The 17464-nt window shown below is 43.1% G+C and overlaps 1 protein-coding gene across 1 annotated transcript in view; it reads right to left on the bottom strand.

Annotated features, from left to right (window-relative positions):
- CDKL1 (cyclin dependent kinase like 1) overlaps nucleotides 1-17464 on the bottom strand; it is a 92613-nt gene that overhangs the window by 10507 nt on the left and 64642 nt on the right. The window contains exons 3-6 of the mRNA XM_077267335.1: nucleotides 13437-13558; nucleotides 4945-5017; nucleotides 3081-3171; nucleotides 721-921 (exon numbers count right to left, since the gene is read on the bottom strand). Coding sequence (XP_077123450.1) covers nucleotides 721-921; nucleotides 3081-3171; nucleotides 4945-5017; nucleotides 13437-13558 — 487 coding nt within the window. The remainder of the gene's footprint in view (nucleotides 1-720; nucleotides 922-3080; nucleotides 3172-4944; nucleotides 5018-13436; nucleotides 13559-17464) is intronic.

Genomic DNA, 17464 nt, shown 5'->3' with positions numbered 1-17464 from the left:
CCGTGATTTTTACTCTACAATAGTATATACAGGTGTTACTCTAATTAATCCTATCCAACCATGGCTGCCATCATTTATGGAATTATTCCTGTTTATTCCTCTTGGTGTAAATACTTCTTTCAAGTTGAATTATATAGTTCGTTTGGGCAATAAATTCACGTCTGGACGGGGGCTCCTCTCTAATCCAAAATTTTGCAATCAATTTTCTGGCAATAAACAATAATCTCGCAATTGTTATTTTGATCATGTTGTCTGTTTTTATTTCCTCAACGTGCCCTAATATGCATGTCAGTGAGTCCCTAGGAACAATGCACCTATACACCATTCCAATATGGTTTAACACTACGATCCAAAAGGAGGACAATCTGGGACGATGCCAAAGCATATGCAGTATGTCTGCCTGAGATTGCGAGCACCTTGGGCAGTCGGAGTTAGACTTCAACCCTACTTTAAATAACATATCAAGGGTTCTATACACCCTGTGGATCACATACAGCTGTGACATTCTCCCAGGCTCGCTCATGGATATCTTGGGCACATATTCTTGAATAGACTTTCACCTATCGTCCTTTATTTCTCCCAAGTCTGTTTACCACTTCCTTCTAGCTTTGATAGGGTGTCCTCCCAGAAAGGCGTCCAGCAGGTCTCTATCGCCCCTTTCGTTCCACTGTTAAGTATAAAATTTAACGTGAGGTCTATTTGGTGATGGACGCCACTTACCTAAACTTTTCCTGATCTGATAAAGCTGATCCACATCAGATTTGCCCGGCCAAAGTGGAACTCCAGAAAGAAGCTCAGCAAAAACACAGCCAATGGCCCATACATCCACTGGGGGTCCATACTGTGTGTCTCCTACCAAAAGTTCAGGGGCACGGTACCATCTTGTCGCCACGTAATCTGTGTAGTAGTCACAGGGACCAGCTATTCGTGTAAAGAGAGAGTCATATATTCACATTCTGAAGCTTGCAGAACATTTTAAAGAGAATCTGTCACCAGGTTTTTGTTACCCCCATCTGAGAGCTAATGCCATCAGCAATCTTTGACACCGGCAATTTAAGCGTTGGTGTTATGATACTATAGCAACTCACTAGGGAAAATAGGTAACCCACTAAAAACTGCAACTGACCCTGTTGGTTTCTGTACAGACTAAAGGTCTTGAACCTGCAATCCCTAGTGCTTCTTGTGTGAGCAGATAGCCCCTAACCACAGACTAGACTATGGCAACTCGTACCTATACTACCTGAAAGGCCGTCAAACACTTCATGTTCCTCCTAAATAATCAGGATGGCAGAGCAAAGAGTAAAATTACCTACAGAAGGAAATGTTTGTTCTTAAAAAAAAACAGAAGATAGGTGCAGGAAAAGAACAAACGCCAGAGAGATAAACCCTAGCTGGTCTTTCATTGACTTGCTTAAACTACAACAGCATGGCTGGACATCCAAATGAGACTATCGCCAGCAGAAAAGTATAAATGAAAAGTATAAATGATACACTGGAAAGGTGATAGGACAAATAAGTTACTGAAAACACCTGTAACCCTAAAAAGACTGAAGCAAGGATAACAGAAACTAAACACCTGGAGAAAAGGTGTATCTGCTGTGGCTCGGCAGACACAGAAGCCGACCAAAAAGTACAGGCTCAAGGGTTTGAACCCAGACATGACTTTGGGTGCATAGGACTCTATGGATAACATGGCAATTGCCTAATTGCCATGTTGCTAGGCCATGATAATCATTATAGGACTGTAATGAGAGACAGTAATAAAAATAAAAGTAATTTAGCGCTCTACTGAAATACATACAGTTGTGATAGTTTAAGTCCGCTAAAATAATAATACAATAAACCCTGAAAGTTTGAATCACTCCCATTTTCCAACATTAAAAAAGACATGAAAAATAAACATTCAATATTGCCAAGTACATTTAAAGGGAACCTGTCACCCCCAAAATCGAAGGTGAGCTAAGCCCACCGGCATCAGGGGCTTATCTACAGCATTTTGGAATGCTGTAGATAACCCCCCGATGTAACCTGAAAGATGAGAAAAAGAGATTAGATTATACTCACCCAGGGGCGGTCCGATCCGATGGGTGCCGCGGTCTGTAGGCGCCGGGAAAGGTCAGAGAGGCCCGGCGCCTGCGCACTGCAGTACTTTGCTCTGCCCTCAACAGGTCAGACAAAGTACACCTGAGCCGCAGTGTGAAGACAAGATGAGGACATCATCGTAAGAAGATGGGAGCCCCCGGACCGGACGCGACACCTATCAGACCAGACCGCACCGGACCGCCCCTGGGTGAGTATAATCTAACCTCTTTTTCTCATCTTTCAGGATACATCGGGGGCTTATCTACAGCATTCCAGAATGCTGTAGATAAGCCCCTGATGTCGGTGGGCTTAGCTCACCTTCGATTTTGGGGGTGACACGTTCCATTTAAGTCCCATATATTAAAGTTAGAAATTAATTAACCCATACAGTAAATAAGGAAACTAAAACACCAGAATTGACATTTTTCTGCTGTCAAACCTCCCCTAAAAAATGCAATTTAAAGCGATCAAAGCATTTTATGTATCCAAAAATTAAATCAATAAAAATTCCACCTCGCCACACAAAAAGACAAGCCTTCACACAGCTCCATGAATGGAATAATGATTATTAAATAAAAAAAAAAAAAAAGTCTCGGAAAATGGTGACACAAATGTTATTCTTCTACAAATTAATGATCCACGATAATCCATGATAAACGTGCATCTTTGGTATCGCCATTATTGTGCTGACCTGGAAAATCATGTTGCTGGGTTATTTTTTTTTTTTAACATGGTGAACACTTAAAACGAAACTCAAAAAACCATGGCGGAATTTAATTTTCTTTGCAATTTCATCAGTTGGATTTTTTTTTCTTTATATACGGTAAAGTGAATCGTGTCATGCAAAACTACATCTTAAAAAAAACAACAAACAGCCTCTCATACGGCAATGTCGAGTAAAACATAAACAATTATGGCTCTTGGAAGAAGTGCAAGAACAAAAATTGGCCCGGCAGGTAGTGGGTGATTGAAAATGGAAATTAAGTAAGTGTACTCACTTAATATCCTTGCAAATCCAAAGTCACACAGCTTGATGACAGAGTGCTTGGTAAGAAGAATATTCTCTGGTTTGACATCTCGGTGAATACACTATTGAAATACAAAATTAATCAATTCCAAATAAAAAAAAATTATTTTTTTTTATAATTTTTTTTTTTTATTGAAATACATGTCCAAAAGCATTTTTTTGCAACAGCGTTTCATAACAGTTGGACAGTTTTTTTTTGCTTTTACATCCTGTATTTAACTGTACATAATTAATAAGAGCCACAGTTTACATTATATTTTGCATCCCTGGCAACTGAAGGGTTAATTACGTAATGAAAAAAAATATATATACAAGAACAATTAGCTAAAACATGACGCTGGCGACTTAAATGATCAAAGAAGGAGAGCTGGTGTCACAGGAGAGATTAGTGCAAGACGAGACACAAAAGTGCTGGTGTAATCTAGCTAGAAATGCTAATTGTTTCTATATTTGGCCCTGTATAGTCTTCGGGAAGGGAGATGGCGAGAAGATCACAGGGTGGCACAGGCAATGAGGCCTGTGGGGGTGTAAAGTGCAGGACAACCATGACATTACTGTGAAAGCCTGGCTGCAGAACAGGATTTGGAAAGATGATAATACAGGTTAATTACTAAAGACGTGAAGGCGTCAATGTACAAAGAGCACGGTGATGTAATATAGGGCTACAATACAAATGATCAAAGGGTTATTCCCCCAAAAAAACAAGAATGAGAGATAACATGCTGAGGGACGGGACCACTGGGACCCCCAACAATCAGGAGATCAAAGCACTAGAATGCAGTGGGTGTGATCATGGTTGGTCTCTACTATTTTCATTGTCAATGGGGCTGTAAAGTACAGTAAAACCACATCCTCACAGCTGCAATTTTGGGATCACTGGGGGTCCCAGCAGGCTAACTCCCATCGTTAAGCCAGTTAAACCTGAATCTCTCTGTCCCATGAATTAATTTCATTTTTTTTTTTCAATTATCCCCCATGGTGTTAACAAAATCAGCCCCCTTCCCCCTCTAGCAGCAGCCAATGTATTACTTCCCTTACAGGAGGAGTGTTCTTCTCTGATATAAGCAGGAAGGAAGCCATTTCTATTGGTTATTCTGCAGTGATCAGAGGATCACTATGTATAGATCTGGCTGTGAAGATGGACTGACCATGTGTGACCACTAGCACTGCGGCTAGTGGCGGCTGCTGCTAACAGTGTGCCTGCTATCAAAGAAGATGAATATTCACTGCTCTCCACTCCCATAGTCCCAGGCTTAGGGAGCAGTGAGCATTCAGACACCTGACCTTGGCGTGTGGGGATGCATGGCAGTGACATCATGCACTGCTTACAAGCTAAAATCAGCTGCTGGTATCAACACAGGATGCCGCGCTGCGAGGGAGTGGAGGGAAGTTAAGTAGAATAGTTTATTTTTTATGTGTATAGCGTGATGGGGGCCATGTACACTAGAATGGGGATGAGGGGACCATGCATACCAGGATGAGGATGAGGGGGCCAAGAATACCAGGATGGGGATGAGGGGGCTATGTATACCAGGATGGGGTGAGGGGGCCATGTATACCAGGATGAGGAAGTGGTCTATATATACCAGGATGGGGTATATTGGTACAGAATTTTTGGACACTACCCCTATAACAGTGTCAGCAGCAGATACACCCCCATAACAGTATATCATGACCACATTTTTTGCTTCAATGTTTTTTCTACTTTCCTCCTCTTAAACCTTGGTTTGTCTTATAGTCTGGTGCGTCTTATAGTGTGTAAAATACGGTAAGTAAATGGCATAATGTTGCATAATCTATACAACAGACATTGCACATCCAGTCATAATACTCACATTGTGCTTGTGGCAGAAATTTACAGCATGTAGTGTTTGCCATGTGATACTTTTGACAAGATGTTCAGGAACTCTGCAAATAAAAAAAACTATGCAGTACAGGTGTATGACCAAGAAATTAAAATATGAACTCCAAGGCCAAAAAAAGGAGCAATCTCCAGAATGGTTCTACCAACCACAATGCTTGCACTGTATGATGAGAGATAAAAGCCCCTTATAGATTATGTTAACATGGACCAACCTTGCTGATTTCGGCAGGAGTGGACAGCCAACTAAGGCAGTGCGCTACGCTCAGTTCGATTGATGTGTTACAGGAATGGACTCCAAGACATACCCATAGAGAATGTACATTGCGAGCACAATGGGGACAGGGATGACACAAATAATGAATTAACGGGGGGTTTTCTGACCTTTTTAAAAAATTACAGTGGGAACCAAGCTGATAAAAGAAGACAAGAAGCTATCGTGACCCCAAAATCTGCTCCAGCAAAGCTGCTCCGATGGTCTCCACTGGCGCAAAAATCGATGATGTCCAGGACACAAGTCTCCTGACCCTTCAAACATGTACTGCCAGCATCGATTAGGTGAGTGCTGGTCGTGATCTTATCACATGCAGTCTGGCAATCTTGTGGTAGAAGGACAAAGATAGATATCGATAGAAATCTAATTGTCCTGAGCAAGCCTGTGATTGAGAATTTATGACAAATAATTATTAGAAGCAGTTAAAGGGGTACAATGCAGGATACTACCAGAACTATTGAAGTTTATGAGGGAGACAGTTGGTTTTTGATCAATCTCACAGAGGATTCCCAAAATAGACATATACACAAATAATTTTGTAGACATAAATTTTTCTTTTAAGATTTCAGCATGTAAATGGCTAGCTGATGGTAAATTAGACCCCGACAGAGATGATACAATAGCCATTGGCTAAACACTGTGTCACCCATTCTTGACCTTAAAACACTTGATAAATTGCGCTGCCACAGAAACTGACAAAAGAATGCGCTCACAAGAATTCTTCCATCATAAAACCTGAGTCTACACACAGGACAAGTTGTAAAGCAGGGTCAATGCTAGCCTGCCCCATAAAGGCTCCCACACTGGGCTCTATTCACTACTACCAGGGCCCACATTCCCACTCTTGAATTTAACCCCACATCCTGGCTGCAGAGGAAGACTGACATTTAGCTAAAAAATGTAAAGTTGTATTTGCTTATGAAAACTTCCTAAATTCAATTAAACAACAAAAATTCCCTAACACCAAGTAATCATCGTCTTCATTGGTGTATGCAGGAGATCTCTCTACAAGGGACCAGTATGTCCCCTTGGCCCCAAGATATTGGCTAATATGCCCTTATGATATCCGGAAATACTAGTGAAGTGCACACATTGACTGCTCACAAGACCGTCTGAATTTGTTTTTCTTATCAAAAGGGTGTTGGGAAAAGGCCATTTATATAACACCAAAATATTCCATAATATTATTATCGTCTTCAAACCTTTCATAACTAGCGATTTTCTATTTTTGCACTTTTGATTTTTCCTCCATTTCTTCCAAGAGCCATAAAAAGAGAGCTTTAGCGACAGAAAGCCAAAGAGAGACAGCGAGCAAGAGAGTCACAAAAAGAGAGCGAAGAGAGCTACAGAGTCACAAAAAGAGAGCGAAAAGAGCTACAGAGAGATCGAGAGACAGCCACAGAGAGCGAGTGAGACCGCAAGCGAGAGCCACAGCAAGAGAGAGCAAGAGAGTTACAGAGAGAGAACGAATGAAAGACAGTGAGAAAGCAAGGGACAGCGACAGAGACAGCCACAGAGAGAACGAGCGAGAGAGAGCAAGAGACCTTGAGGAAGACGCTACAGGCGTCGATACGCGTGGGTCTCAACAACTGCACAGCCTGCCAGAACCCCGCTAAACCCACCCTGCCAGGAGCCCTATTACTGCCTATCCGTTAGGTAGGGTAAGAACTCAGGACCTGAATATTAGGGTCTAGGGATCCGGATGGTGCTTAGCACCTCTTAAGCACACCATTCATCACATTTTTTCTTTTGGATCCTTCTCCATAGGGCGCAGTATTGTGTGCCTGGCTTAATTTAAGGGTATACAATCTGGGTTGATGCTTGTGGATCACATTGCATTATATTATGTCCACATGTGAAGGACACTGGTTTTTGTGACTTGTGTATTTATGCATATTGGCTGTACAATGTTGTATGCTGTGTTATGGTATTTACCTGTGATTGGTATGGACCCGTTACCCCAGGTCTTATTGTGGGGTTTTTAAATGTTTTTATGTTTTTTGTGTGGTGTTCCCTTAATAAAGATGTTTTTTGTATAGTTTCTAAATTGTTGTGGTGATCCCAATTTGTATGCATACACTTTGCTCTCTTTGGTTCGACTTATATATAGTATGCAGGTGGTGATCCCCTCAAATACACTATATATGCAGATGGTGCCCACTCAATAAGTGTTTTTTAGCAAGAGAGAGAGAGCGCAACAGATAAAGAGAGATTGTGAGTGAGAGAGACAAAGAGCGAGAGACTGTGAGAGGGAGTGCTTTATTGGAACTTTGTATAAGAAAAATGTGCTGCCATTTCAACCCATCGGTTTGCAATGATCTCATTGCAGAACAGAAGGATGGTTGCCAGAATTGGGCTATTTAAAAGCTACTGTCAGAATATGACAGTGGCATTTCCATAGTCAAAAAAAGCAGCGATCGGAGCTCACAGCCAAGAAGATAAAATTGGAGTTATTATGGCGTAAGTGCAAACACTCTGCTCAATTGTACGTCACTGCATGCAACTATCTGCATTAGATAATGGATTGAATGGCGTGGCGGCGTATGGTGTAAATGTTACGTGTTCACCCTGATGCTGCTCGTTTCCTCATGGGAATGAATAGCATACAATGGACCCCCATTCTGGCGACCACAGCGGACCCCGTTCTGGCGACCACAGCGGACCCCGTTCTGGCGACCACAGCGGACCCCGTTCTGGGGACCACAGCGGACACCGTTCTGGCGACCACAGCGGACCCCGTTCTGGCGACCACAGCGGACCCCGTTCTGGCGACCACAGCGGACCCTGTTCCGGTGATCAGTGCTGATTCCCAGCAGCAGGAGTCACTCATCACAATCCTCTCTCCTGACTCCCCCATATCCATGCCTACTTGGCCATGTGTTTTCAATGGGCAGATGTGAAGCCGCTGCCAAATGCCTCTTACATCGGGTTATGTCACACTGAAAACCAAAGGATCAGGCATTCAAGTTATTCTTATCTCGCCCTGACATCATGATAAGGGTATTAATAAATCACATGATACAAAACTTGGTCAATATACAATTGTCTATTAAAATGCTCGGGTACAGTATCGGTTCCCCATTTCCAGGGTCATTGTGGTCCCATTTCCAGGGTCATTGTGGTTCTCCAATGAGACCTCTAGCAGATAATTTTCCATAAATGACCCTTATACAAATTTATTCAGGAATTGTCATACAAGCAATTCACCATATATAAGATTGATAGCACTGCTGAGCCTATAAACATGCATCACACCCCATCAAACCCATACGCAGACCTGCTATTTGGAAAGCTCAATAATGTGGGTGACATTGGCAGACATGCCTAATTAATATACACAAGGGAGGGGACGAGTGATGCAATTGTTTAATATGACCAAATTAGAACAACGTGCAGCGAGCTCCCCGCATTATATAAGCTTTTGTTTGTTTTGGCGACTGTTTCTTTATCTATGAGATTAGTGTGACTTGTTTAGCAAAGTACAAGCACTTAACCTGCACTTAGGTGTACGCCGTCTACTTTCGCCTTTTTATAAGCGTGTTGTAGTACCTACAATATACCTGGTGGGAAAACATGTAATTAACATGATGGGAGTCAGCGCCTGCAGGATATTTATGGACATGAGCTACTAATTGGCCTCACAAAACCACTGATGTGATGATTAAGACATTGTACTTGTGGCTACAAACATCCTGACACATTCAAAGCAAATCTCTGCCCTCCATAACCTCAGTATAGATGGGGCGACTGTCTGACTACCTCACATCGCTAGTGGTGTAGAGTCTCATCCACACTCTGCAAGAAATACGGATAAGTGCAATCAGATTTAAAAAAAAATAATAATAAAATAGAATTGCACTCTGACCAATGTTAATCTACGAGTTCCTGCTCATTTGCGAATATATTTATATACTAGTTGAAGAGCCCGGCATTGCCCGGGCACAGGAACTAACTGTGGTTAGTTATAGCAACTCACTTCTCTCATTTTCCCATCACGCCTCTCATTTTCACCCTCACATCTCTCATTTTCCCCCTCACATCTGTCATTTTGACATCACACCTGTCATCTCCGCTGTATATAGTATATACCTGTGTCATCTGCTCCTGCATATAGTGTATACCTGTATGTCATCTCCCCTGTATATAGTATATACCTGTATGTCATCTCCCCTGTATATAGCATATACCTGTATGTCATCTCCTCCTGTATATAGTATGTACCTGTGTGTCATCTCCCCTGTATATAGTATATACATGTATGTCATCTCCTCCTGTATATAGTGTATACCTGTGTGTCATCTGCTCCTGTATATAGTATGTACCTGTGTGTCATCTCCCCTGTATATAGTATATACATGTATGTCATCTCCTCCTGTATATAGTACTAGATGATGGCCCGATTCTAACGCATCGGGTATTCAGGAATATGTATGTATGTACGTCGCGCTTACCACAGCCACGTAGTATATAACACAGCCACGTAGTATATAGCACAGCCACGTAGTATATAACACAGCCACATAGTATATAGCAGCCACATAGTATATAGCAGCCACATAGTATATAGCAGCCACATAGTATATAGCAGCCACATAGTATATAGCAGCCACATAGTATATAGCAGCCACATAGTATATAGCACATCCCATGTAACACAGACAGCCACGTAGTATATAGCACAGCCACGTAGTATATAGCAGCCACGTAGAATATAACACAGCCCACGTAATATATAGCACGGCCCACGCAATATATAGCACAGTCCACATAGTATAACACAGCCCACGTAGTATATAACACAGCCCAGGCAGTATATAAGACAGGCCACATAGTATATAACACAGCCCACGTAGTGTATAGCACAGCCCATGTAACACAGACAGCCAAGTAGTATATAGCACAGCCACGTAGTATATAGCAGCCACGTAGTATATAGCAGCCACGTAGTATATAACACTGCCCACCACGCAGTATATATCACAGGCCACGTAGTATATAACACAGCCCACGTAGTATATAGCCCAGCCACGTAGTATATAGCACAGCCCACGTAATATATAGCACAGCCCACGTAATATTTAGCACAGCCCACGTAATATATAGCACAGCCCACACAGTATATAACACAGTATATGACCGCTAAGTCATCTGGGTAATTTCGCAATGCAACACTGGGAATGGAAGCTGGCGGCAGCATCGCGCGCATCGGTGGACATCGGAAGGTGAGAATAGCACAATTTTTTATTATTTCTAACATTATATCTTTTTACTATTGATGCTGCATAGGCAGCATCAATAGTAAAAAGTAAAAAGTTGGTCTGGGATGGGGCGACACACTGGCGCTGACTGGAGGGGAGTAGGGAGGGAGCACTGACTGGAGGAGAGTAGGGAGGGGTCCGGAGCGTTCCCCGTCGCTGATTGGTCGCGGCCAGCCGGCCGCGACCAATCAGCGACGCGGGATTTCCGTGACAAACAGCCGGAAGTACCGCTTATACGATTATATAGACAGATAGACTGTGTGTCATCTGCTCCTGTATATAGTTTATACCTCTATGTCATCTCCTCCTGTATATAGTATATACCTGTATGTCATCGCCCCTGTATAAGACTTCGTTCACACGTTATTTGGTCAGTATTTTTACCTAAGGATTTGTAAGCTAAAACTTGGCGTAAAACAATCAGAGGAAAAGTATATTAGAAACACGTCACCACTTCTGTATTTTTCTCCCAGTCGTGGTTTTCGCTTATAAATACTGAGGTAAAATACTGACCAAATACTGAACGTGTGAAATGTGGCCTTATACACAGCCTCCACCTGCAGCGCCTCATACTGCAGCAGCACCTCACTTTTCTCATTTTCCCCCTGACATCTCTACCCATGAGGCTCCTCCCTTTCCTTTGACATCATGCCTCACAGAAGCAACTCCATTCTAGACATACGGAGCTACATGTGGCCTGTGCCTGCTATGCGGAGTGGGTGGGGCTATATGGAGGGGGCGTGGCCCGATACACCACACACACACACATACACTCAAGTATATATATTAGATATATAAATATATATAAATCAATAAATCAGCATGCTGCAATCGTCCTTGTATATCGAACGAGACTGGCCAATGCAAGTCAATGGGTGCGATAAAAAAAATTGCACGGCACTTGGACCATGTGAGTGTAACGATTTTTACGCACAACACATGCAGGGATTGCTTGTATTGAGGCTGTCTAACAGCAGCAAATCATACAACAGCAGGGACTCACACATAATACATGAGCACACCCAGATGCTTGGATAACACCCGATCGTGCTCTGAAAAGACGTTAACCGTACATGTTTGCTCATCACTAGTTCCCTTAAAAATCGCATTCGCATGTCAATCGGATGACAGGTGATAAAAAAAAAAATTGCATTGTACTCGCACGACACTTGTCCCACTTTTCAGGAACAATATTGGACCATTTGTGTGATTTTTCAGCATAGCAACATTTCTCCAACAGAATATAGAATTTCAGATTTGTATGTGACTAGAGGAAAGGTATGTAATTAGGCACAAATCCTAGGAATGGCATGTCAAAAGGAAGCCAAACAAAATTTTAAGTTTCTGGTTTAATCCCTATATAAGCAGCCGGTGGACAATGCAGATTAAATGTCATTCAGCAACTTCTTATCATCCCCATCAATTACCCTCCTACTGTAAGTCAACACTATGGAGGAGCTTCTGTGTACAGGAGACCTCAATTAATCAGGAAAATGCAAACCCTTCACCCAATTCACGACCTGCTCCGGAGATTTATCAGATATTACCATAGCACCAAGTCACCGCGCCGAACTCTGGCCAATATATGAGAATGAAGTATCGTTTGCACAATGCTAAAGCAAACAGCGACAGCCGGGACGACTAATACCTCCATACGTAACCAGGGGAGTGTCGCGTGGTGTCAGGGCCAGGAATCCAGTGACTGTAACACAGGAATATTACTCCGGAGAGTCAAAGCTTATTTCCATATTCACAGAATTTCCCATGACTTATTGTCCTCTATTAACTATTCACTCCGTCCATTTCTGAAAAGGACGGGAGATAAACTTCATGCCTGCAGCTGTATCGCACACAGGTTTCTATATTTCAGGCTATGTGCACACGTAGATGGAACCGCTGCGGATTTTTCCGCACCTGTTTTGAGAAATCCGCAGGTAAAAAGCACTGCGTTTTACCTGCGGATTTACCGCGGATTCCACCTGCGGTTTTACACCTGCGGATTCCTATAATGGAGCAGGTGTAAACCGCTGCGGAATCCGCACAAAGAATGAACATGCTGCGGAATAAACAACGCAACGTTTAACCATGTTTTTTTCTGCTGCATGTGCACTACGGATTTTGTTTTCCATAGCTTTACATGTTACTGTAAACTTATGGAAAACAGCTGCGAATCTGCAACGTCAAAACCGCTGCGGATCCACAGCAAAATACCCTGTTCTCAGATTATACAGAAAAAGAACTGCTGACAAAGGAAGGTCACATTTATAAATGTACTCATTTCAGACATCATTGCGTGCAGACCAAGTGTGAAAAAAGTTACCACCACATAATACAATAGGAAATGACCAAGGAAAGACTGCATTTGATCAATGAGTCACGGGTAATGCATATTTATGAATAGCAACCCTGCAATCCGATCACATTTCTATGGTCTCTCTCCGTGACTCCTAGAAGTCTATGGCCCATCTTCAGGGGTTCAGCCGAGCTGAGCACTTCACCCCCTTTATTTTAGTGGTTTAAGAAATTTGTGTTCATGTCATGTTCATTTTGGTGATATAATAAGTTTGATAATTAATGTAATAAATATACAAAATTAGGAAAAAAGGACAAGTGCTGTTTTAGAAAAACAAAAAATAAGTCCCTTGGATGTGTCTAGTACACATGGATCATGCAGCATTACGGTCCATATTCAGAGCATGAAATATGCTCACCTGAAATGAACAGAAAGCTTGGGTATACCAGTCCCGCAGGGTGTGTCCACAGTTTTTTTCCTGGAGTTTATGGATCATAAACTCTCCAAAAACTTACGGAAAAAAAACCCCTACACCCTCACACGTGAACCCAAAGTTTTTTTCAGGCAATTTCTACCTGTCTATAAGCCCAGATAGGATTTTAATGTTTGCATAGTCCCGTCTGCACTCATTTAGCACTTACCCTCGTGGATGTCGGTCCAGTTCGTGGAGGACTGTGTGGTCACAGTATTCAAAGACTAAATGTAACTTCCTCTTCCGTCTAAAAACCTCCAGGAGGTTCACCAGGTTGGGGTGCTTTAATTGCTGCAAAAGGAACAAAAAAAAATCTCTATATATATATATAGCATATGTATATATAATTTATTGCATTTGCAACAAATGTGAAAAAGTAGCGAATCAGAGAAAAAGCCGTGGAGCTTCCGCTGGGATCCTGGACTCAAAGACTAATCGTTACCATTACATTTGGGACTTAAAAGATACAGAACAAGCATATTCTCATCAGTTAGATGATAACTTTTTCCGGTTAATATTTAGCACATTTTTTTTCTTAAAGTGATTCCACCAGAACTGAAAAGCAACGGACCATCCTGGGCCTATCACACTAATAACATTGGTCTACCGAACATAGGAAACCCTTCACAATGACAACTAGGTTTGGACTGGCCCACAGGAGAACAGGAAAATCCTCCGGTGGGCCCCTGTGCAAGAGTGGGCCACCAACCTCTTATACGAGCAGTACTTGGCACTATATACTTGAATTACTATGTACAACAAAGGCAGCATCTTATTCATTTATCAATCTACCCAGTTCATTGTTATATTCATTTGTGATTGAGGATAATGTCACATTTGCATATAGCTGAAAAGGGGGGCCTTGGAGATGGTTACTGGAGGGCCCTTGGCACCCCAGTCTGACACTGATTATTGCCAACTAACCAAAAGCAACAAGATGGCCAGCAATTTAAAAGGGAATCAGTCATATGGTTTTCCATATGTAAACTAGCGTCACCATGATTTTACCTCGTTACAATCCTCATACATCACTCCTGCTGCCCTAAAGGGGTGAAATTGTCTCATGCTCAGCACTTACTCCCTTATTGACGCCTACATGAACCACATAGCGATTGGACAGGAGACTGGTACATAAGTAAGGGTACCGTCTCACAGTGGCACTTTGATCACTACGATGGTACGATCCGTGACGTTCCAGCGATATCCATACGATATCGCTGTGTCTGACACGCAGCAGCGATGAGGGACCCCGCTGAGAATCGTACGTGGTAGCAAATCGTTTGGAACTTTCTTTCGTCGCTGGATCTCCCGCTGTCATCGCTGGATCGGTGTGTGTGACACCGATCCAGCGATGCGTTCGCTTGTAACCAGGGTAAACATCGGGTTACTAAGCGCAGGGCCGCGCTTAGTAACCCGATGTTTACCCTGGTTACCATCGTAAATGTAAAAAAAAGAAAACAGTACATACTCACATTCCGGTGTCCGTCAGGTCCCCTGCCGTCTGCTTCCCGCACTGACTGTGAGCGCCAGCCGGAAAGCAGGGCACAGCGGTGACGTCACCGCTGTGCTCTGCTTTTACTTTACGGCCGGCCGGCGCTCACAGTCAGTGCGGGAAGCAGACGGCAGGGGACCTGACGGACACCGGAATGTGAGTATGTACTGTTTTTTTTTTTTTACATTTACGATGGTAACCAGGGTAAACATCGGGTTACTAAGCGCGGCCCTGCGCTTAGTAACCCGATGTTTACCCTGGTTACCCGGGGACCTCGGCATCGTTGGTCGCTGGAGAGCTGTCTGTGTGACAGCTCTCCAGCGACCACACAACGACTTACCAACGATCACGGCCAGGTCGTATCGCTGGTCGTGATCGTTGGTAAATCGTTTTGTGTAACGGTACCCTAAAGAATGACTTTCCAATGTCCTGAATAGGGCAAAGTGAATCCCGAGTGAGCCGATTTTCTGATCATTGTGCCAGCTCAACAAACACGCTGTGAATAATATAGCAGACATCAGAGGTGCGGGAGCCATATTAGCAGGCACAGAGGAGGAGCCGAGCATGGTCTGGACATGCCTATTGGATGACTCGGCGCTCATTATTATACCATGAGAGACAATTTTTAGCTGTTTATTTTTGTTCTTATTTGTTTTTTTAATATTGAAAGCAGAGTAGCAGTGGCGCTACACAGTGGTTTAGAGGATAATAAAGAAATGGCGCCTGATGATGGGTTTCCTTAAAGCCCTTTGTAGGCAGCTTACCGACATATTTCTCTTGACAGATACCATGGATGAGCAAGAAATGCTCTGCACGCCAAAATCTTGTCATCTCCCAGTTTGCTTTTCTATTAAAAACATCCTACATTAAACGTCATAAAAGGACAGGATAATAGGCTCGCCCATGTCCTGGAGGCAATATCAAAGCACTGGTTAATACCACGAAGATCAAAACACAAACACGGCCATAGAAAACGCGGCTCACAGGACACACACAAATAGGATTGCTGTCCATCTATCGCAGCGCCGGGTATTGTTGGTTACAATTCAGCGTTCACTAAATATTTGCTTTTTGGCTGCGCTGTATAGGGAGGATCAGGGCAGCTTAACTACATAAACACGTTGCCAGATAGTGCCTGGCATTCCAGCCATCAATAAACAGAGGTTGTTACTATTGACTAAGAGCCGGAAAAACACTCCTCAAGCAGGTCTCCACTTGTATGGCTGATAACAAGCCACCGGCAACAAGACGACACTTTCTGGCCAGAAATGACAAAAGAAATCCCGTGAAAATGTTACGAGCACTACCGATGTCTATAAATTCCTTCGGATGTGACGTCCTGCCGTGACGGGCTCATCTTTATATCATCTTGTTGCCATCTTTTTTTATTACCAAAACAGTCATTGCTTTGTAACAAGTTTGGATTGCTCAAAGTTCCCCGGACAACAGGCTGATGATAAAGTATCTCCCTTGTGATCATTTTTTTGTTACATTTTGTTACATTGTGTATGTTTTTTTCCTGTGGTGTTTGAAGTCGTAGCAGTAAAGCTACTTTCACACAAACGTCGGGCTAGGCCCGTCACGGTGCGTCGGGCCGAGGTTCCCGACGCTAGCGTTGTCTCCGCCGCACAACGGGGGCAGCGGATGCATTTTTCCAGCGCATCCGCTGCCCCATTGTGAGGTGCGGGGAAGTGCGGGGAGGTGGGGGCGGAGTTCCGGCCGCGCATGTGCGGTCGGAAAAAGCGGACCGTCGGGAGCAAAAAACGTTACATGTAACGTTTTTTGCTCCCGACGGTCCGCCACAGCACGGCGCAACCGTCGCACGACGGTTGCGACGTGTGTCATTGCGTCGCAAATGCGTCGCTAATGTTAGTCAATGCAGAAAAAACGCATCCTGCAAGCACTTTTGCAGGATGCGTTTTTTCTGCAAAACGACGCATTGCGACGTAATGCAGTTAACGCCAGTGTGAAAGTAGCCTAAGATTATTAAAAAAAAAACAAAAGGCATAGGAAACAAAGACACCTAGTGCATGCAAAAGTCCACATATCCCAAAAAATTCAGAATCCATCAGATCAGAATTAAATTGCCGAAACAATAAAAAAAACTTAAACAAAAGTTTACTTACTCTTGAAATAGCAAGAAGAACACACCTGGATCATGTGGCTACTTTAACAGACAATTATTTTTGGGAACTCGTTTTACTTGTACTGGAGTAAAGACCAGTGAGGGCTTATTAATACATCAATCCTACCACACTTTGTTTTCTACATTATCTACTAGATACATTACTGCCTCTATCTTTAACGCTACATGCATGCATCTCTGCTTGTAAAATGTAAAATGGAAAATACAGTCGCTACAGTGGATTCCAGCAAGTTCATTTGCACAATTGAACAGTGAAATAACTTATTATTATCGGATTGGGAAAGACTCTTGAGGAATAGACGTCTATGAATTAACTGTCTTGATTTACCAAAGAGATGTAAGCTGCTTCCTATGACGAGCAATTCATAGGGAATTGGTAACCAGAGCTGCGCATCTCATGCCTGTTGTGGAGATACAGATTCCTATTAAACTGGAAAAACGATTAATAACTGGATGCACAAATGGAGACGACTCTTAGGGTATGTGTCCACGGTCAGGATGGCCGGCGGTATCGTCGGAGCGGCAAAGCCGCTCGGCGCTAAGCCCCGCCCCCTTCTGG

This window comes from Ranitomeya variabilis, chromosome 1 (assembly GCF_051348905.1).
Source record: "Ranitomeya variabilis isolate aRanVar5 chromosome 1, aRanVar5.hap1, whole genome shotgun sequence".
Lineage (NCBI taxonomy): Eukaryota > Metazoa > Chordata > Amphibia > Anura > Dendrobatidae > Ranitomeya > Ranitomeya variabilis.
This window is presented reverse-complemented; position numbering and strand designations above follow the sequence as displayed.